We start from the raw sequence: 23,530 nt of genomic DNA on the forward strand, positions 1-23,530 counted from the left end.
AAAATACTATCCTTGTCATAACAGGTGTCTGTGGCTTGAATTTTGACCGGCATCACTTCATGGCCTAGTGAAAAATATTGATGTAAAAGTAAAACCCAAAGAGGAAAAAATATTGAACTTATGATGGAAGTGGAAGCCGGTTTTCCATTTTGAGTTATTATTTTTTTTTTGTATGCATGTATTGTTCCTTGGATCAACTAGCTACTGTTGTATAAATGTTGTTTCTACCCGTGTGAGCCAATTCCAATCAGGACGTTTATAATTAGAAAACAGTGAAACTAATAAAGGTAAATCGTGAAAAAAAATGTTTTAGAAATTGAAAAGGCAAGAAAGATCTTAAGCAACGGTTCAGAATTTCTAAGTTTTTTGGTGAGCTTGGTCGTGATAGAATAATTTGAGATAAAAAGGTGGGATTCCACCATCCAAGGGTGGCCTATATACGGGCTTGGCACACAGTGCACATCCTAGTCCTTGCTATATATTTATGCGTTGCTCTTAGCTACACATTGGAACATCAAGTTAAAAGCAACATATTAACTTCTCAGTTCTCAATCCTCACCACTATTTTCACCAAAACACTGAGAATCCCTTACTTCTTTAGCCATGCCACAGAACTGCATAGCACCAAAACCAGAATACTGTAATAGTCATCACTCTGTAGAAGGTCCCCAAGAGATGACTGAGCCCCATAACTCAACTGTCCTTTCTCATCCCATGCAAACCAATGAACAACAACAACCTTTTCCAAAACTCATTATGTACCCAATAACTCTGAAGGTAGTTTACCAGTCCCATAACAAGAGCGCCTATACTACTCATATCCCACACTTGCATTGATTCTATGCATACATTGATGAAAAATACGAAGTTGCTAATCTCTTGTGTGTTGGTTTGCAGTTTGAGGAACTGGTGTACAAAGTTAAACTAGAGCAGAAAGGAGGATGCTGGGGCAGTACATGGACTTGCAAGGAGAAGACCATACTGAATGGAATCACTGGTGTGGTGTGTCCAGGAGAAATACTAGCCATGTTGGGGCCATCAGGCAGTGGCAAAACCACACTTCTCACAGCACTTGGAGGCCGGCTCAGCGGCAAACTATCTGGTAAGATCACGTACAACGGCCAACCTTTCTCTGGTGCCATGAAGAGAAGAACAGGTTTTGTGGCTCAGGATGATGTGCTATACCCTCACCTAACTGTCACTGAAACTCTAGTGTTCACTGCACTTCTAAGGCTTCCCAACAGCTTGACCAGAGATGAAAAAGTTCAACATGTAGAGAGAGTGATCACTGAGCTAGGACTGACTCGTTGCAGGAGCAGCATGATAGGTGGCCCACTTTTTAGGGGAATATCAGGTGGAGAAAAAAAGAGAGTGAGCATAGGCCAAGAAATGCTCATCAACCCAAGCCTTCTGTTGCTGGATGAGCCTACTTCAGGCTTGGATTCCACCACAGCACAAAGAATCCTCAACACAATCAAGCGCCTAGCTAGTGGGGGTAGAACTGTTGTCACCACTATTCACCAGCCCTCTAGTAGGCTCTACTATATGTTTGATAAGGTGGTCTTGCTCTCTGAAGGCTGCCCCATCTATTATGGTGCTGCTTCAACTGCCTTGGACTACTTCTCTTCTGTTGGTTTTTCCACATGTGTGACTGTCAATCCAGCTGATCTCTTGCTTGATCTTGCCAACGGTAATGGACAATAGTCATTTGTTTCACACTTTCAGTTCCTTTTTTTTTTTCCAATGAGAGTTAATAACTATAAAACCAATGGACCTCAAAAGTGGAAACTGGGCAGACACCTTTTTCGTTTTATAATTGCTTAACTGGCTTTAGTATTTTTTTTCTTGTCAACTGGAGGTAGAGCTCCAAATTTTTCTTTACTTAAAATGAGTTATAGTGAGCGAGTAGAACAAATTTGTTATGGTTTTGGTAATTTGGAGAGAGCCATGTATCATAAGTAAATATTTGATATATGCATAGCCAAGGTCTCGGATTCGGTATTATTTTGAAAAAACAACACTAACAATGTTAGGATGCATTGCAGGGATTGCCCCAGACTCCAAGCAAGCAGCTGAACAAAATGAAGGACTGGAACAAGAGAGGAAACAGGTGAGGGAATCTCTCATCTCTGCTTATGAGAAGAATATAGCTACGAGTCTGAAAGCTGAGGTTTGTAGCCTGGAAGTGAACAACCACAATATCACAAAAGATGCTTGTGCAAGTAGGTCTTCTTTTCTATCTTTAAGGGAAAAACAATCATAGCTCTATTATTAGTCCCAGTGGCCTGAAATGTCTCTATTGATGCAGGAAATTCGATAAAGCCAGAACAATGGAGCACGAGCTGGTGGCATCAGTTCAAAGTACTATTACAAAGGGGAGTGAAGGAGCGAAGGTATGAAGCCTTCAACAGGCTGAGAATATTCCAAGTTGTAAGTGTCGCTTTTCTTGGTGGACTATTGTGGTGGCATACTCCGGAGTCACACATTGAAGATCGGGTAAGTAGGAATTGCTTCAATTTATCTTTTCCAGTTGATGATATTGACAGCCAATTAATAACAACTAAAAAAGTTATGGTAACATATATGATTAGGCCTTTAATCTGATCGAGTTCCTTTTCATATTCATGTCAACATCACACCATTTTCAAGTTCAAGTTCTGTGTTTCCCGAACTCCAAGAAGTCAAACTATGATTAATATTGATTGGCTACATTTTTTGTTTTGTAAACTATACCCCTTAAGAGGGACTAATATGGGGTTGTACTGATGTGTAATGCAGGTTGCCTTGCTCTTTTTCTTTTCTGTTTTCTGGGGATTCTACCCTCTCTACAATGCTGTTTTCACATTCCCTCAAGAGAGGAGGATGCTGATCAAGGAACGGTCGTCAGGAATGTACCGCCTTTCTTCCTACTTCCTTGCCAGAACAATAGGAGACTTGCCACTGGAGCTTGCACTTCCAACTGCATTTGTTTTCATAATCTATTGGATGGGAGGGCTTAAACCTGATCCTGTGACTTTTATCCTTTCTCTTCTTGTGGTTCTCTACAGTGTTGTTGTCTCTCAAAGCCTTGGCTTAGCATTTGGTGCTATTTTGATGGAGATTAAACAGGCAACTACTCTAGCTTCTGTGACAACCCTTGTGTTTCTCATTGCTGGAGGGTACTACATACAACAGATTCCTCCATTCATTGTGTGGCTCAAGTACTTGAGCTACAGCTACTACTGTTACAAGCTGCTTTTAGGTGTCCAGTACAATGAAAATGACTACTATGAATGTTCAAAGGGGGAGCTGTGCAAAGTGGCAGATTTTCCTCCTATCAAATCAATGGGCTTGAATCATTTGTGGGTTGATGTGTTCATTATGGCCCTGATGTTGGTGGGTTATCGACTCGTTGCTTATTTTGCACTGCATAGAGTTAGGTAGATCAAAATTATGACTGAGCTCCCATACAAACAGCACGAGAACATGAAGAGTTTTTGTACAAGTCAACTGAGGAATAATGCTAAAATACTAGACTTTCGATGGAACTCATGTAATGAAACTTCATCAACTCTCCCTGACTGAGTTGGATGTACAAGACTTATTTTTAATAGATTAGAGAATACTAACTCTATGTTTCTTCTTCAACATAAATTCAACTACATTAACGCAAGGGATATGTGTTTATGTATGCCACATGATAAGAAGCAAGAGAAATAACACTATGCATTCTAATCAGAATAAAGGTGAAAGATAACGTCCGCACGTTTAAGGCTGAATGCACAGAACCTTTTTCTATCTCTGAAACACCATTTTGGATCATTGTCCGGCATTTGAAACAACAACTTTGTTGTTTCCTTTGTCAACGAAGAATTTGGTCTAATTTATACATACCGTCAGAGTAAACCAAATTTACATTGTCAATCAATAAAAACTCTTAGTATGATTCCAAAGATAGTCACTGTAAAGATCAACAAACTTATCATACATGTCAGTCTGTGAATGAATGACTGTGTAAAAGCTCTTTACACTCAGTGCACACACTATTTATTCACTCTTTTTTTCTACTTTAGTGGAAATTATCAGAGTTTTTGTTGAATTTTTCACTCGTGATTAAGGAGTATGGTGGATTAGAATGCTTAGAAGAATTAGCATACCATTAAAATTGATCCAACCAACCAACTAACCAAGTGTTATTCATCATCCAATGATGAATAAATGATGGCATAATTGAAAAGCAAATGATATATAATCAAGATTAAGCCTACTTAATGGACATCAAAATCAGCTTGATAAAATAATTGAAAGTGGATGGATGGCAGTGTTAAGACTAGTGAGTACCAAGAAGACCATTGAAATCAGGTTGATATACTTCATCTATATAAAAAGGTATACCTAAGATCCGTGAGTCTACTTCTGCATAGTGCATCATCCACTCTAATCACTTTGAGGTTGGACATAGAAAACAACTGTTTATAATTTTGCTTACAAACAGTAACATCTAAAACAAGTAGAATGTTTTAAAACCAATAGACATCAAATGATATTGCCTAACAAATATGTAAGTCGCACTTTAAGAATAGAGGCAAACAATGTGAATTAGCAGATAAATTTGGAGAAGGTTATCCTAGAGTTAATCTGAGTGTGAGATAGGGAGAAGCAGAAGTGGATCATTATTAGACAAAAGTAAGTTAAGATCGAGTCCATAAAACTTGAACATAATTATTTTATCACACTTGACGTTGCTCATTTCCACCAAGTGTTAGGTATTTAGTCATAAACAACAAAAAGGTACTGCACGCATAGCTATAACCTAAGTTATCAAAGTCAGGCTTTCCATGATGGTTTAATAAATCAACAAAGTTAAGAAAGTGAATATTTTGAGGCATAGAAAATGTTATCCCTGTGCTTACGTCCAGAAGCAAAAAAGGATTCATTATTATATGCCATCCACAACCCAAAAAGATATATATATTAATACAAGTCTAGCAATAGAAATAGCAAAAAACATCTGTGAAGTCTTATAATTTTGTGGTCCAATTTGGTCTCCACCTAACTCAATCAATAGAAGTGAAAGGTTCCAATCATACCTACGCATATTCTGATCACCAACCAAGCCCCTTAATGCAGGCATTATGTGTAATTGTCAAGCACCTGTTCTTGAACAGATGCAAGAAATCTCCCTTCTCCAACACTAACTCCAAAAAGAAAGCGCATGAGTATATAATGGAAGCTATATACCTAGGTAAATCACACTCATTTTCCTGTTAGTTAGATGTTACGCCAAATTTACCTTTTCTTTTCCATTATTGTGTTGATATGTATAGATACTTCCAAGACTCACTCATTACATGCCTTTCGTACTTTGTGTAAAAGCATGCCCATATGCAGCATGTGTATCAAAGGAAAATCAGTATACTTAAAGTTTCAGGGTACAACATGTGTTTTAAAACATATCATTATTTTGAACATAGTCCACTGTTTAATTATTATCCAAACAACGGAAGAGTTTTACAGTTCTTGGAAGATGAGATGATGAGTGAAGAATATGCTATTTGTTTTCCTACATTGTAACTAAATTACCTACAAAGAATAAACAAAATTGAGGAATGAAACTTATTCACGGAAGAATCATGATATCGTCAAGAGATGACATTTAACTTGCATTCAGTAAACCATGATACTGAACAAGAATTGGTCAAAAATGAAATAAGATTCGAAGTTTGGCTTAGGTACCAGGTACCATCAAAGTTCTGCAATCTTTCCAATTTGCTGAAGTCCAATTAGAACATGTCCAATTCAACAATTTTACGTGTGAGTGGGACCTCAGAAAGGCTTCAAGCTGAGATAGAGAAGTCAATGTGAGTGATGCTATGCTTAAAGCCTTACAGGACATTGCACATATCCAAAGTGTTGGTAACCATAACCGAAAGTTTCAAGAAGTTATAGCTACAAGGAATAAACAAAATTTGAGGAATGTAACTTTTATCCATAGAAGAATCATGATATCATCAAGAGATGTTAAGTAGCAATCTAGCATTCAGTTAATCGTGAGACTGAGCAAGAAATTGGTCAAAAAAGTAAGAACAAAGATTCGATAGTTAGCTTAGGAACCAGATGCCACCAGAGTCTGCAATCTTTACAAATTGCAGCAATTCAATGAGAAACAATTTAATGCATTTCAAACATTTACATGTGAGTGGGACCTCAAAAGGGCTGCATTTTGAGGAGTCAATTGAGTGATTCCATTTATGTTTACAGCAAATTGCAGATATTCAAAAACAAAACCGAAAGTTAAGGAAATTGACATCTGAGCAGAGATGTGTTTGGGTATAATATGAGATAAACCATAAATTTATATGCATGCACTTATGACATATAAAGTAAAAGGTCTATATGCATTGAATTCGAATCTTATCTGTAGAAAAATTACAATGAAATTACACTGAAGGCAAACTGAACAGAGACGTAGGACAATTAGGCTCCACAAAAGTGCTACCTTAACTAAGAATAAAATGACGAATAACAGATTACATGTTTCTATTTGTTTTCCTCTAAATGGATAGCATAAATCCAGCAAGGTTTCAACTTTCAAATGTCACTCCCCTAAGACATTATTCTTCATCCTCGACAAAAATCAATTATATGCAGACAAATCCAAGTGCTCTTTTGGTTGGCTAATTAATTGTCATGTCAGTTACACAATATAATAAAACTAGTTATGAATTAGTTTAGTATTCACTGTAAATAATCTCTTTACCCAGTTCTCAAATAATCTACAACAAATGTTTTCCTTCATCTTTTACCATCTCATCTTACAGTAAATACATATTTTGAAGAACACTCAAAACTTTAATGACTAAATTAATATCAAACATATTAATGACCATATGGATTTTCTAAACTTAAACATCATCCACCTAGTTATCTCTTTGTTTTCATCAATGCCTCATCTCATTTTCTAAGTAATAATTGAATGAATACAAAGCGTAGGAAAATGAAAATTAGCATGATTAAAAGTAATGAAAACAGTAGCATTTTTTTACAGCATACTAGCATATTTCTTAAGAAATAACACTGGATCAGTAAACTAATCAGCCCAAGTCCACTATTGCTCTTTCTTTCAGCACCCCCTATACTGCCAAAGCTGTGGAAAAAGTCCGAACTAGATCGGAAATATTTTAGATTATACAATAAAAAATACATTCTACATTACGTAATTTGGAAATACATTTTAGAATAAACTTAGAATTCAAAATTAAATGTATTTAAGATCCCAAAATATATTTTAAATTGTAAAATTCATAGTTTTCCAATTATATAATTCGAAAATACATGGATTAAACAATGCATTTACCACGAATGCATTATGGACTGTGTAATTTTTAAGTCTAGAAGCATTTGAGAATCTGAAAATATATCATTGAATTATACAATCTTAAATATATTTTCGAATCCATAAAAATATGTATTATAGATTTTACAATTAATACATTTTCGAATCTAGAAATATTTTGGATTTTGTAATTCAAATTGTAAAATCTTAAAATATGACCCATGGACAATTTAAAATTTTCCATGGAGATGCATGAGAAAATTATTAGGTATATTTGATACTGTAAAATCCAAACTATATTTTTTAAATTGTACAATAAAAAAATCTTATTCATTAACAATTTAGACATTTCAAACATCCATAAAGATGCAAAACAAAACTAGGCTTCTTCTTCTTGCACTCCCACTTTTTTCTTCCTGCACCTCCAAAATTTTGAACATCTCAAAACTGGCCTTAACCTTTTATTTGGAAAAGGGCACCGTGGTGGAGTGTGCTATAGATTCATCAATTCAAAAGTAAATCATGTTATTTTCTGGATGAGGAGGTGTTCTGGAAGCAAATTGTTAATAAATTGTTGATTTCCAAATTGTTGAATCTGGAAGCCTAATTTCTATTATGAATTGATGGATCTGGAAGATTTATGGATTTTCCAATCTGGAAGATTTACAGATTCCCCAATCCAGAAGATTTATGGATTTCCAAATCTGGAATGTGAAAATACAAATGTGGATCCTAATACCGTAAAATTACCAAACTGCATTGTCTGGAATACTAAATATAAATTGCAAAAATGATAATTCGAGACACTACCGACTACCACCAAAAGAAACACCTTCTTGTACTAAGAGATGGAGCAACACCGCTAAGAGAGAAATGGAATTCTTGTGTGCAGCAGTCTGTGGGCAAAGGAAGAAGCAAGAGTAGTGTGGGTGCATTTTGGGGTTTCTAAAAAATAACAGGGTTATTTTTGTCTTTGTATAATATTGTGGGGGTGCAGAAAGAAAAACCTAGGGATGCAGAAAGAAACAGCCACAAAACTATGGGTGAATATAAAGTGTCCTTCCATTTGTATACCGGCCCATTGGACCCAAACCCAATTGCCACCTTGCGTGTCCATTAATTTATAGGGACTGTTTCTTTCTTCATCTTCATATCTTCTTCTGTCATCCCATACAAAACGTGAAAATATCTTTTTATCTTTATTGTGCCACCCTCATAAAGTAGCTTCGGTATTATGTAATATGGATACGCATTTAAAAAAAGACTTTCGAATTACATAATCCAAAAGTTAAAAAAAACTTCCAGATTATGTAATCCAAAAACTAATTATGTATATGAAAAAAAGGTTTCCAGATTATGTAGTTCAGAAAGTAATTACGAATTTGAAATAAAACTTCTCGATTATATAATCCAAAATATTACCGGAGATATTTTTAAAAAAGTAAAAAATTTATGAAGGTAAAATAAGAACATGTGGAGGTGCAGGAATAAACGGTCATTTACAGAATATTACATTCTACACCCACAGTACTTTCAAGCTGCAGTAAATTTTGAAATTCCAAATCTATTATTCTAAAAATAAATTATCGGACTATACTCCAAAACATTAATAATATTTTTGTAATTAAGATTGTAAATCCTGAAGGACAAAGTACACTACAAAATACAATAAATTATACATTTTTATATTTCAGAATATACATAATTCAAACTACAAAATTTATATTCTATATATATAATTCAAAATATATTTTTTATTTTATATTTTGAAGATACATTTTGAAATATAAAATTTATATTCTATAACATACATTCCCATAATACAAAAATTATATTTATATTCCCTAATACAAAACAAAAAATACTGAATTACATATTTTAAAAGATATTTATGAATTCAAAAAATATTGTTCAAGTTAAACAGATCGATAAAATATATTTTAAAGTGTATAATTTTAAAAACAAATTAATGACAACTTTATCATTTCACCCTGATGAAGGTGCAGGTTGAAATTTATGGTGTGGAAAATGCAAAACCTAATTTATACCAGGGTATGCAAAAAACAGTAAAAGCCGAACTGCAGAGGATTATTATTTATTATACTTAATTTCTCTCTTATATAATATAAAATAGTTCAAATTAGATAATATTTTAAAAAATATATTTAGTTATTTATTTGTAAGAAGTATGCTTAAAATATGTACGTATAAATAATAAATAAATTTCAATATTATTATTTTTAAATGTTTTAATTACAATATATAATTTTTAGGAGTAATTTTCCTACCTAGTTATGCATTTAAAAAAAAAAAAGTAAAAGTCAAGGTTCTTAAATCAAAATACGAGTTTTCAATGGTTTATAGATCATCATTTTTTTGGCATGGAATTAAACAGTTTTATTGTACTATACTTGATTATACTTCTTAGACTTTTGGTACAAGGTCTTTAATTAATTTATGGAATGATAAATGGTGTGGTACTACTTCTTTAGCGAATATTGTAGGATTATCTGATGGTGTTAGCATTTTGGATATACTCTCTCAAGTTTTGGACAAGTGGTGATTGAAATATTCCATTGTTTTTAGAGCAGATTGATGGAAAAAAACGCACGCAGAAGCAACACACACAATCACGAATCAACTGTAGAAAAATAAACGACACAAGATTTAATGTGGTTCGGTCGCCAACTGCAACCTACATCCACACGGGCAACTATGAGGTCTGTTGTGTACAAAATTACAAACACAATGATCTCTTTAAATAGAGATAATAAAATGGACACAATGATTAAGCTCACTCACTAAACATGGTGTCTAGTCAGCCCAACCCAATTAGTTATGGCTTCATACCCAACAATCTCCCACTTGAAGCCACGAAACAATGTTCACCTATGCTTCAACTGTGTACATGTACTTCTGTAATCTATCAACGGAACTCAATGTTCCACCATTAGTTCCCACCAGCCTTCTTAATCATTTTGAAGACTTCGTTAAAACTCCCATGAGTTCACAGACCCGTTCTCTGTTCCTACCGGCTCCCACTTACAAGAACTGCTGGATCCTGGAATAGCCTGAGAACAAACATACTCCATAGTCAACAAAAAATTTTCTAGAGATGTTTCAACAGCTGGAATACTGGTTCTCCTAACCCACTATCGTCTAGGAACCTCAGCTGAAGCACGACCCGTGCTCCCACTGCCATAAGTACCTCTGACTAGTCTACCTGATCCTTTCCATGCTTGTTCGTCATGAATCTGACCTGTGGCTCTAGGTTTCTCTCGTAAAGACAACCCTCTTTTGCCCACAAGATTCTGTGAACCGACTTTGTTTATCTTCTAAACTGGGATGGTCACTCCCTCAGACGGTAATCTGACCATATATAACGAATCTCTCTTTCTTCCACAGGATATGATATGTAGCACAAACACTGACACAGACACTGATACAACATGAATACGGATACGGAGATACGTAAAATCTCTAAAATGTAGGACACGGGGACACAAATCTATATATTATATAATTATGAATTATATAAATTGACAATAAAGATTTATGTGCACAAGTATGTTCCAAATTATTTTTTGGAGCAGAAAGATGTTTTTCATGACTGGTTCACAATGATTTCTTTCTTATTTTTATAATCATAATAACAATTTATACAATAAAGTTTGAATTTTGAGAAAATTAATGTAATTTTCCCTTTTAAAATTGTGTTAGAACCGTACTAGAATTGTTAGAAATCTAACAAATACTTTTTGAATTGGACACTTCACGAATACGTGTCCTACAGGTGTCATACGAGTATCAGACACCGACACACCATTTAAGAGGAGTGTCTGAGCTTCATATTCCACTGTTGATTTCCGAAATTCACTTCATGTTCCTGTTCGTCCAACTACCTAACAGAAATCAAACTTTCCGTCAAGCTTTAAACAACTTTGACATCTCTCAAAGTCCAGAAACCAACTAGTGTCTTCAACACTATGTCGCCCATGCCCGTAACTTCAAGAGTTATGTCGTCCGCTAGTCTTACCTTTCAAAAGTCTTCAATAACTAGATTATGCAGTGCTTCACTGCTATGGGTAGCATGAAATGAAGCACCAGAATCCATGACCCAGGAATCCACACTGCTATCCACGCAACAGACTAAAAGGTCCTTGTCCACGAAGTCTTCTGCAATATTGACTTGTTTATCATTTGAGCATTGATTCCTGAAACGCCCCACCTCTTTACAGTTCCAACATGTTACACTTGAGCAATCCTGAGTCTTTGATTGACTCCTTCTTATGATCTTGCTACCATTACCTCTGATATTTCTCTTACCTCTGATGACATTTAGCGATTCACTAGATAATTCCTCAAAACTCCTTCTTCTAACGTCCTTGTCAAGAACGAGATCACGAATCTTCTCAAAAGTGAATCCATCGGGTCCCGCTAAACTGGTAACTGTTGTAACCGTTCCAAACCAACTGTCAGGTAATGACGATATCAGTAGTAAAGCTTGAACTTCATCATCGAACTTAATGCCCATGACGTAAGTCTGGCTAAGATCGAATTCATTTTATTGATGTGCTCAGTAACTGAACTAGCAAATCCTCAATTTGCATTTTCCACCCATGCCCGTAACATCAACAGTTCTGTCGTCCGCTAATCTTAACTTTCCAAAGTCTCTAATAACTAGATTTATGCAATGCTTCACTGCTCTGGGTAGCATGAAATGAAGCACCAGAATCCATGACCAATGAATCCCCACTGCTATCCACGCAACACACTAAAAGGTCCTCGTTCGTGAAGTCTTCTGCAATGTTGACTTGTTTATCATTTCGGCATTGATTCCTGAAATGCCCCACCTCTTTACAGTTCCAACATGTTACTCTTGAGCAATCCTGAGTCTTTGACTAACTCCTTCTTATGATCTTGCTCCTACTACCTCTGATATTTCTCTTACCTCTGATGACATTTAGCGATTCACTAGATAATTCCCTAGAACACCTTCTTCTGACGTCCTCGCCAAGAACGAGATCACAAATCTTCTCAAAAGTGAATCCATCGGGTCCCGCTAAACTGGTAACTGTTGTAACCGTTTCAGACCAACTGTCAGGTAATGACGATATCAGTAGTAAAGTTTGAACTTCATCATCGAACTTAATGCCCATGACGTAAGTCTGGCTAAGATCGAATTCATTTTATTGATGTGCTCAGTAACTGAACTAGCAAATCCTCAATTTGCATTTTCCACCCATGCCCGTAACATCAACAGTTTTGTCGTCCGCTAATCTTAACTTTCCAAAGTATCTAATAACTAGATTTATGCAATGCTTCACTGCTCTGGGTAGCATGAAATGAAGCACCAGAATCCATGACCAATGAATCCCCACTGCTATCCACGCAACACACTAAAAGGTCCTCGTTCGTGAAGTCTTCTGCAATGTTGACTTGTTTATCATTTCGGCATTGATTCATGAAATGCCCCACCTCTTTACAGTTCCAACATGTTACTCTTGAGCAATCCTGAGTCTTTGACTAACTCCTTCTTATGATCTTGCTCTCACTACCTCTGATATTTCTCTTACCTCTGATGACATTTAGCGATTCACTAGATAATTCCTCAGAACTCCTTCTTCTGACGTCCTCGCCAAGAACGAGATCACAAATCTTCTCAAAAGTGAATCCATCAGGTCCCGCTAAACTGGTACCTGTTGCCGTTCCAGACCAACTGTCAGGTAATGACGATATCAATAGTAAAGCTTGAACTTCATCATTGTGTTTAATGCCCAATGACGTAAGTCTGGCTAAGATCGAATTCATTTTATTGATGTGCTCAATAACTGAACTAGCAAGTCCTCAATTTGCATTTTCCACCTATTCCCGTAACATCAAGTTTTCTGTCGTCCGCTAGTCTTACCTTTCCAAAGTCTCTAATAACTGAAATCTGTACCATCAAATTTTTCAATTCGGAACTTCCCGTCGTTTGTTATCTCAAACGACTAGTCGAGATACTCGATACAATTATTTCCAGATCTTGGCAATCTTTTTTTTTTTTTTTTTTAAATCAAGAACACAAAAATTGCACCTCCCAAAATCACTCACCAACAACTGCTAGGACACCGTTGTTCGCACTTCGCACCGCACTAGCGCGCTTCGCACCACCATCGTCGTTGGTCACCACCGTCGCACTGCACTTTGTGTCGTCTCAAACCAGCAGACCTGTAGAACACACATGCAACCCTAGCTTTGGGATTTTGTTGTCGCCCCTGCAAAACCCTAGCATTTGGACACCATTGTCGCCCTTGCGAAACCCTAGCTTTGGGACATTGTTGTCGCCCCTGCGAAACCTTAGCTTTGGGATGTCGTTGCCACCCCTGCGAAACCTTAACTTTGGGATGTCGTTGTCACCCCTACGAAACCCTAACTTTGGGACGTTGTTGTCGCCTCTGCGAAACCCTAGATATGGGACGCTGTTGCAGCCGCTATTTTCACGTCTCAAGTCGATTAATTTCTATTGATCGGATCTCTAGTGTGTAAACGAACCAAGCTCTTATGCCACTTGATGGAAAAAAACGCACGCGGAAGCAGCTTACACAATCACGAATCAACTGTAGAAAAATAAATGACACAAGATTTAACGTGTTTCGATGCCAACTGCAACCTACATCCACACGGGCAACTAATATGTTTTCATTTTTTCTGTTGCGTACAAAATTACAAGCACAATGATCTCTTTAAATAGAGATAATAAAGGGGACACAATGATTAAGCTCACTCATTAAACATGGTGTCTAGTCAGCCCAACCCAATTGGTCCCGACTTCATATCCAACACAAATGCGTCATCTTTTTAGTCATATCATGATTAGGGCGAAACAGGATACTCCTAATTGGATTCTAGATGAGTCTGGTTGTTTCACTCTTATATCGGCTAGGACTATTTTCTTGGATCTAGGAGTTTCCTGTGGTTGAGGGTAAATTTATTTGGTCTTCGTATCTTTCGCCTTCCAAAACTCTTGTCCTTTGTAAAGTTTTTCATGGGCGGCTTCCTAGAGATCAACATATTCAAAATAAAGGTCTGCATATTTGGTCTCTGTGTACGCTTTGTGAAAAACACGAGGAATCTATTCAGCATTTATTTTTTGAATGTTCTAATGTTTTGCGTATTTGGAGTTGGGTTCGACAGATTTTTCCTACTTTTCATGTCTCTAATAAGGATGTTATTCTCTCTTTTATTAAGAGTGATGATAGTTTTTTGGTTAAATTGATTAAACTTGTTGTGATAACTTTTTCTATTTGGATGATATGACGTATGAGGAATTATGCTCGTTTTCAGTATAAGATTGAAGTTTCTAGGACTATTTCGGTTATTAAAGATTTAACTTGTCTAGTGGAAAAATCGCCTAAAGCTTCAATGAAGAATGATATGTTAGATTTCAACGTGATCAAGTTTTTTTGTATTAATATTCATAATGGTAAAGTTCTTTCACCAGGCTGGGTTAAAATTAGCATTGATGGGGTTGCTAGGGGATATACTGATTTTGTAATATGTGGAGGTATTTTCCGTGAGAGTATGGGATAATTTATTTTTGCGTTTGTTGAAGTTCAAACGGCTCTAGTTGCTGAATTTTATGTGGTTATACATGCTATAGAGGAAGCTAAAACGATGGGGCTTACTAATGTTTTGTATGGCTAGAATGTGATTCTACTTTGGTTTGTGTTGTGTTTACTGTTAGGACTAATGTTCATTGGATGTTTCGTAATCAATGAAATATTTGTCTTAATTACTAAGGGAAAAACAGGTTTATGCTCTGGCTAATTTATAATCTATTCATAGAGAATCTTTTCTTTTAGTATAACAGGCTAGATCATCTAGTAGTCTATTTTTAGAATTCTTTATTAATAAATATAATTTACTTATGTATCGTCTTTTATAACACAGTTTTGGTCTAGTTCCATATTTTTGTGTTTTTTTAATAATTTTTTTTATGTGAAAAAAATACATCACAAAAGTGTTATTTTATTTAATAAAAAATTCAGTATAAAACTAATTAAAATATTAATATTTTTTTTTATATCAAATACTCATATTTTTCAATAATGTAAAATGAAGTTATATTGAACTATTTACTTGAAAAACAGTTTAATATCTAATTCATTGACCCTTCTGGATTTAAAAAATTGACGAGAGGTTTTACAGTATTTTTTATTCATCATTCTGTTCTGTTGTTGAAGAAGTGTGAAACATAAACAGTGCTCAAGAGACAGAGGGTGAAGAAGAATCAAGAGTCGATGCGATGGAGGGGGAAGAAGGAGGAGGCATAAGGTTGAGCAAGCGAATCGCGAACGGAGAAGTTGACTACAAGACCAAATCCGGCACTGCCTGGAGCCACTCCTATCTCAACCAGAAGCCATGGCATCCTCTCTCTTATCCCAACCAACGCCGCAAGTGGATCGCCGAACAAACCCACGCCAATCGCCAACGCCGCACCGAAGAGGTTTCTCGCGAGGTAAGTTTTCTTCGATTCATGCCATTCCATAGCAATTCATCTTCCAATTAATTCCTCTCTCTTTCCGGTTCCAGTTCGCGCAGGAGCAGGAGTTCTTTCGCCAAACTAATCTTATCTCCAAGAAGGAGAAGGAAAAGGTTCGCATCGCATTCTCTCTCTTCGTGTTCCATGATTTCATTTTCTTCGTGACTCGTTATTTGAAATTAGGGTTTTGTGTAGGTGGAGCTCATGCAAGCTGTTAGTTTCATGTACGTTCGTCCTCCGGGTTACAACGCCGAAAGCGCCAAAGCTGCGGAAATGAATGATGAGAAGAAACAAGAGGACATGAACAAGGGACCTCAACACGATGATGCTCGTGATGGACCTTCCTCTTCCATGTACCTCCTCCGTCGCTTACTTTTTGTTCAATAGTGATGGAATTATTCTGCCACTGGGTTTTAGCTATTGTATGATTGAATATACTCGTGTTTATTGCTTCCTAGACCACAGAGTACGGATTTGAATGAAGCGAAGAAAAAACCGAGGCCCAAGGATGTTTTTGGGCGGCCTCTTCCGACAGAAGAAGAATTTGAAGTTCTTAAAAATGCACCAAGGTATGTCAATTGCTGTTATTTTGTGTTTGTATTATTGCCTGGCCTGCGTATGCAGTGCTCTTCCTAGGATTGAAACCTCTTGTTTTGAGATGAATGTGTTTTATAATGTTCAAACACTATACGGTGATGTGCTTATTTTAATTTGGTTGGGTTGCTTCGTTTGTTGTGAATCAGAAGTATAATTGAGTCTTAGACTAGGAAATTAGATTTTTTGCTGCTTGTGGAGATCAGGTTATTTTGTTGTTGTCTCAGTTATGGGTTAAAATAAATAGGTCAAACAGTTCTCAGAGTGGAACTTCAATTATTTATCATTGGAATCACTTGGATAACTTGAGTATGACTCAAAACATTTTAACGTTGAAATAAGGATAATTATGAAGTAAATACCAATTTAGACTCTAAAAGATGGATTCTATATTCTGTCCAATGTCGAAACTTGAAAGGATAGAGTAGCCGTATTGGTCTTTCCAAAGGTTTTTATTTTTTATTTTTTTCAGTACAAGCTGATGAAATTAAGGTTTAAAAATTTGCTCATTGCTATACGCCATTCTTTAGTGAACCTAACATTTAGGTTTGAAGTTTAAACTTATCGGAAGTGACAGATTCACTAGAGGAAACTATTCTTTCTTCCTCATTTTGAGAAGTTTGGATGTTAACACCTCAGTTTAAAACAAGTACACTTGAGCATTTCTTACTTGTGGGGGTATAGGGAAAAAATCATCTGTAGTTGTTACATCATGGATGTGTGGTACATGTTAAATCACCATATATGTGTTGAAAGTGTCCGAAATATGTAGTATATCAAGTGCATCCTAGATCAGTTTGTTGGTATTGACAGATTGATAAAACTCTTCACATTTAATTGGTGCTGTTAGACCCCATAAACTTTTGTAAACCTATTTAATTGTGCTTTTAGTAACTGAATGGTTTTTAGACTGGAAACAGGAGTTCCTGCCAGGGTGAAACCTTTTGCAGTTGAAGTACGCAATGTAAAATGTTTAAGATGTGGGAACTACGGTCACCAAAGTGGCGATCGTGAATGTCCCTTGAAGGATATTATAATGCCTAGTGAGGAAAGCAGATTGAAAAGAGACGATCCCTTGAATGCCATCCTTGCTCACACAGATCCTACTGAGGTCAGTTGCTAATTTAAGTGAACCATTGTTTTGAAGATTTTATAATTCAGTCTCTAACTTTGTGAATGGTTTACACTTGTGTCAGTAGAGTTTAGTCTCGTTAAATTTTTCTAATAATTTTTTGTTGACAAATTTATTAATTTCAATTTTGAAAGTAGATGTTCTTTGTGTATTCTTTTATTTCCTCACTCTTTTATTAAAGAAATAATACGTTTGTCTTTTCAATTCAATTTCACTGTTTGAAGCTACTGAATTGCAATGTATCTTATAAAATTAATACAACTTGTGCCATGGTAAAATTAATCACAAACTGGTCGCATATGCTGAAAATTACATGTGCAAAATTGTCATTTCTGCTTATCTTACTTTATTTCAATGCCAATCTCTAATTAGGTTAAGATCATCGGGAACATAAATTCACTTGCAACCAATCGTTGACTATCTGCAATCTCTGATGAGTCTATTTGGGTTAGCTAGTTTTACTTTTATCAAAGATGAAAGTGAAAATGTTCTAGTGAGAGATTATGTGAAATAATCAAAACCAAACATGCATATCTGTATGAAAAAGCTAATTTAGAACATGGAAATGAGAAAAACTCCCTCTTATAGATGAAGGGCAGAAAAATATGATTTCAGGAAGAATTTGAAAACTCAAGATTAGCTGGACAATTTTAGATTTTCTGCAGTCTTTTTAGCATGCCTCCCACCATCCTTTATTGCACTCAATTTGCTTTTGGGAAATGCATTTTTATGTGTTGTGCAAATTGTAACTTGAAGATTGAAGATGTGTACTACTTTTTATCTCCCAAAAGATTATATAACGTTGACATATATTTTATTATGTTTGGCAACTGATGCAGCCCCTAAAATGGGAGCTCAAGCAGAGGCCGGGAATCAGTCCTCCTCGTGGAGGTTTCAAACCAGATGATCCCAACCAGCAGATAGTTGCCGAGGACATATTTGATGAGTATGGAGGTATCTGCTAGCAGCTTACTTTTGAACTTATTTGGTGGATGCCTTTAAGTCTTGGATTTTCGTCTAAAGCAATCATAATTATTACCTATTTTTCAGGTTTTCTTGGTATGGATAGTATACCTGAGTTATTAACCAACTTTTCTAAGAAACCAAAGAAGTCCAAAAGGAGCAAGCACAAAAGGCAGCAACAAATAAATTCAGATAGTGAAGCATCATCTGAGGATGGAGAGAGGAGGCGTAAGAAAAAAAAGGTTAAGGTAAACAAAAAGATGCAAGGTCATGCAAGGTCTAGTTCATCCGAAACTTCAGTCTCTGAAGGTCACAGAAGGAGCAGATACAAGAGTCTGCATTCGTCCGAAGATTCTGACAGTTACAGGAATTGTCAAAGTAAGTCTAAACATGAGCGTTCCTTTTTGTCTAAAGGTTCTGACCGTCCTAGACACAGTAGGAGTAAACATGGCAGAAGAAAGCATCCTTATTCATCTGAAGATTCCGACAATCAGAGGGATGATCAAAGTAGAAAGAATGTACAAAAGCATGAGAGGAAAGATACCAAAAAAAGTAAAGATGACAGAAGAAGGCATCCTTATTCATCTGAAGATTCTGACAGTCAGAGGGCTGATCGAAGTAGAAAGAATGTACCAAAGCATGAGAGGAAAGATACCAAAAGAAGACGTTCATATTCGGATGAGGATTCTGGTCCTGCATGTGATCATGCTGATAACATGAGCAGGGATGTGATTTCTTATTCATCTGATTCTAATCAACAAAGACAATCCAAGTTTAAAAGGAGCAGCCATAAGCACTCATCAACCACCTATTCTGATTCGCAAAAACATCACAATTTTTTTGGTTTTGATCGCTACCAAGGAAATCAGAACAGCGGAGCTGTACATTCTTATTCACCTGAAGATTCTAATGTGGACAGAGACGATCAAAATAGAAGAATCAAACAAAGGTATACTCCTAAGTGTTCTAAACATCCCGAGAATGATATGGATAAACAGAATGGAAAAAAGCAGTATTCTTTGAAGGATTCTAGTGCCGATGGATATCATAGAAGTAAAACAGGTAGATATGAGCGTTCTTATTCATCCGATTATGCTGATCATCGTGAGAAACATCACGAGTCAAGAAGGAGGAACTCCAAGCGATGAATAGCTACCTCATTGCAACTGTCACAAATGATTAGATCAGGCATAGCAGGTCTTCGTAATGGATGCCAAAATAGTCACACCGGTGTCATCGTCTTGTTCACTGCGCCCATATGTCTATTAAAGTTTTTTATGTATTAAAGAGGCAGTGAGTCTTGTACTGTGTGTTTCCTATATTACTTTCGATTAACAGTTGGCCTTCCCTTTATTGATTTCCTTCTTTAAAAAAAGAAGTCTTTTATTTTGCTCATTCAATTTTTTGGATTCCTCTTCTGAAGTAAAAAACACTTAATTTAGAGGATAAAGAAAACAATTCAATTTTGTTGTGAGGGCATCAAGTATATAAATGTGTAACGAGTTTAATATAATGAATTATCAGTGTGAAGTGAATTTATGGCATTTTGTGTTAGTATGATTTTTTAAGATAACTATTGTATGAGTTAAAAGCATTTTGTATATAATTATTTGAGATTAAGGAATAGTAATTGTAATTTTTTTTTTCATTGCCTTTCATTACTTTAAAACAAAATCCATGTTTCCCGGCTCAAACCCCTGATAACGTTGGGACTTTTCATAAGTGAAATTATAATTTCGTCTTTTTGAGTTTCAATTTTCTGTTACTAATTTAATTTTATCCAATCTCATTGTATTAAATTATGACTTATAGTATACAACAGTATAAACCTTTCACAAACTTTTCTCCTTCATAAACAATTAACAATTTTGTATTAAAAAATTATCAAAAACCAAGTTACAAAAAGGGCGTTGAGCCGTTAATTCGCAGGCTTGATAAAATGTGCAAAATGAATAAAATAGCCAAATACAACAAAGAAATAGAATTTGACATTCGGTACCTTTTCCTTTAATAATTTATGTTTTCAATGTCTGATAAACAAATGTCGAAAGTAAAAAACAAAAATTGAATCACTGTAATTTATATGGGTAACATGAATCCACAGTTAATTCGTGAATATCAGTCACCTTGGATTCATGTGATGCAAATTGTTGGCCAGTCCAATGATGTGCTTGTTTGGTTGTGAACATACGTCATCATCTTTGAAGCAAAAAAGTACTTGCTTAGTCATTTTTAAAAATTTTAGGTTTTGGTTTGTTGGAAAACTCAGATCCTTAATTCAAATGCAACCTCGTTATATATAACAAATCATGTGATGTCGATAGCGAATAACTGAATGTAAGATTCTAAAATAACAATGCTGATAACATGTGACTAGGAAAGATCATGCACATATACTAAAACACTATCAATGTGAAAGCAGTCAGTAGACAAAATAACACCACTTTCAAAACCCCCCTAGTCCGATACCACAAATTTCCATGTTTCTTACCGGTTGGTCACAAACCGTGTAATTCCAAACCGAAATAACCTATTTAATATACTGGAAAAAGTTCCCATCACTAAGTGTACCTTCAAAGATGATTATCAGCCTGATTTCACAAAATGATTAGACAGCAATGAAGCAATCTCTGTGAACCCAACCTTATCCTTCCCACCAAAAATGGTCTTCAGCTTTGCATCACAAAAGACCTCCTTCTTATTTGAAGGATTCTGCATAAGAGAAGCTCCGTCGTCATGCATAGTAAAGACAGACAACACTGAAAGGACACAAAATAAATTATCCTACTTCTATGCGTGTGTTTGGATTTCAGCTGCTGGAGTTAACAACAAAACAACTCACTGTAACTTTTAATTCAACTAGAGTTCAAGAATAATCTTGCTTTTAACTGTATGTGAAGAAAATTATCATACATGTTTGTACAATTGTCAACGGAAGATGAAAGTTAGTTTGGGATTCCCAACTGAAATCCAAACACACCCTATAAACAATACCCTGAAAACTTCCAGTTATTTAATAACAGAAAGAAGAAGAAAAATACAAAAAATGAAGGAAAACATACAGCAGAAAGATGCCAGCATAAACGAAGGAAAAAAGCCAACAAGATTAGGATTGCCATTAGTAACTCACAATTGAACTAAAAAAGTATTATCTCAAAAGATAAGGATCAGACAGAAACTCCAGAAACCAGCTGATATATAATCATAAACTATACCCCTTCCAAAACAAATTATCACTAAATAATAACAAACCATCTTAATACAAACAATTAAGGCCCTATTTTGGTCCCTGCCATTATAAGCGTCTTACTTTAGTCCTTCCTTGAATTCACACAATTTTCACTCTAGTTCATCACTGTACAAATCGCCTTCCCTTTGCAAATCCTTTTTGATGCAATACGGGCTGTAAAAATCAAGCTAAAAAGGACTAAAATGAAAGACTTTTTCAAAGTCAGCAACTAAAGCGAAGGCTTTATGAAACCCGAGACCAAAATGACTATTCCATTCAGTTCCAATAACTAGAACAACGGTTTACGCAATACAAAGCACATCAGAGCCACGACACTAAACCCTAAAAGACAAAAAGGCAACACATTTCTAGCCTCACTGGCCGATCAAAAAAATATTCTAGCCTCACTGATGCAACAATGCTAGTAATCTCACTTAACAAGCAAAACACAGTCAAGAGTTATTATACCAAACGAAATAAACAACACTCACTATAACACGTGATAAGCACTAAATTAATCTCTACATCCCAAAAATCTCTACAGTGAAAATAGTCTCTACTGAGAATTTAAAAATGAGCTGAAAAACTAAGATCGCGGAAAGAAATAGCAGCATTGATCGAGAACGGAAACAAGACCTGAAGATTCTGCTGCTTGATGTACTCCCACACTTTCTTAACCGCGACAGTTCGCGACACTTCAGAAGCGCCGACGAAGTTTCCCAGCTCGGAAGAGACCGGAACCGCCTTCTGAATGCCGGTGTTGGCTCTGACCATAGTCGTTTTCTTCACCGCGGATTTTGTGCCAGCTCCGTCGGATGGAGGAGCTTTTACCTTGGCCGCGCTCTTCGCCGCCGCCGCCATGAAGGCCCTGCCGGCGGTCGCACCGAAAACCCTAGTTAGTCCCATATTCGCTCTGCAAAAACCCTTGCTCTGGAATTACGAAACCCTAGAGAGTGAGTTAGAGGGTTTAGGCTTTTGGGTTCCCTCCTCCTCGATGATCCCACGGAACTTTTCGATTGTTACGAGTGCGTGCATTTAGGAGTGACGTGGCGGGTTTTTATTGGGTTATAATCTAAGAGAGCTCGTAGATGATGACGTGTTCCATTATGTATGGAAGCCAATGCGTACCGTTGTGTATTAAACTGAAATATTACAATGCTTTAGTTACTTTCATTTTTGAGTTCTCTCTCCCTTGTTTCCCGCTTACGAGTTTTTTTCTTCTCTCCCAAATATTGCTTTTAAGTTTTCTTTTTATCTGTTTCATTTATGATAAAAAGAAAATTGTAATGTGGGAATATATATAAATATATATATATATATATAAATAGGTCTTAAGCTCTTTTACTTGCTTTAACACGAGGTACTAAAAGGATCCCAATAAAAAAATTTCAATACTCTTCATAAAGCTAATTCGAAAACATTTGCTAAACAAAATGTTAATTAATTGTTTTTCTAAAAAATGTATGTTTTTAAGAATATTTATTGTATATAAAAATTATATTTAATTTTTCTATCTATTTCTCTCTCACGTCTACTTTGTCTGTATAAAAAGTATACGTCATTTCAAAATTACAGTAAAAGATTTTTTCTATTATGTTGAGTTTGTTTGCCTTAAATTATTTTAGCTTTACCACTATGAAATTTGAAAATGAAAAAAACTATACTCTTAACTTTTTTATGTTTCATGTATTTATTTTATTTATCTATGAAAACTGATGTTAATTAAAATTATGATAACATGTTAAAAAAAATATTATATTGACATGCGTTCTA

At 35.7% G+C, this 23,530-nt stretch overlaps 3 protein-coding genes across 4 annotated transcripts; 2 read left to right on the forward strand and 1 right to left on the reverse strand.

Moving 5' to 3' along the window:
• Positions 1-249: 249 nt before the first annotated feature.
• ABCG14 (ATP-binding cassette 14) lies at positions 250-3,652 on the forward strand. Its single transcript, XM_068612671.1, has 5 exons — positions 250-777; positions 898-1,690; positions 2,046-2,222; positions 2,309-2,496; positions 2,779-3,652. The coding sequence occupies exons 1-5, from the start codon at positions 604-606 to the stop codon at positions 3,421-3,423; spliced, it is 1,977 nt and encodes a 658-aa protein (XP_068468772.1). The 5' UTR covers positions 250-603; the 3' UTR covers positions 3,424-3,652.
• Positions 3,653-15,440: 11,788 nt separating this feature from the next.
• On the forward strand, positions 15,441-19,923 carry LOC137811085 (zinc knuckle (CCHC-type) family protein). 2 transcript variants are annotated; one of them, XM_068612672.2, is made up of 7 exons: positions 15,441-15,815; positions 15,890-15,952; positions 16,035-16,192; positions 16,298-16,408; positions 17,343-17,544; positions 18,405-18,519; positions 18,616-19,923. In XM_068612672.2, exons 1-7 carry the CDS (start codon positions 15,603-15,605, stop codon positions 19,674-19,676), a joined length of 1,923 nt encoding a protein of 640 aa, XP_068468773.1. In that variant the 5' UTR covers positions 15,441-15,602; the 3' UTR covers positions 19,677-19,923. The 2 variants fall into 2 exon arrangements, with proteins under 2 accessions (XP_068468773.1, XP_090154559.1); XM_090298433.1 differs by having other exon boundaries at positions 15,514-15,815; positions 17,354-17,544.
• Positions 19,924-20,895: 972 nt separating this feature from the next.
• LOC137811086 (upstream activation factor subunit UAF30) lies at positions 20,896-22,831 on the reverse strand. Its single transcript, XM_068612673.2, has 2 exons — positions 22,394-22,831; positions 20,896-21,240 (listed from the first exon to the last, which is right to left on the reverse strand). The coding sequence occupies exons 1-2, from the start codon at positions 22,661-22,663 to the stop codon at positions 21,115-21,117; spliced, it is 396 nt and encodes a 131-aa protein (XP_068468774.1). The 5' UTR covers positions 22,664-22,831; the 3' UTR covers positions 20,896-21,114.
• Positions 22,832-23,530: the final 699 nt, after the last annotated feature.

This window comes from Phaseolus vulgaris, chromosome 2 (genome assembly GCF_051622355.1).
Source record: "Phaseolus vulgaris cultivar YP4 chromosome 2, ASM5162235v1, whole genome shotgun sequence".
NCBI classification, from domain to species: domain Eukaryota; kingdom Viridiplantae; phylum Streptophyta; class Magnoliopsida; order Fabales; family Fabaceae; genus Phaseolus; species Phaseolus vulgaris.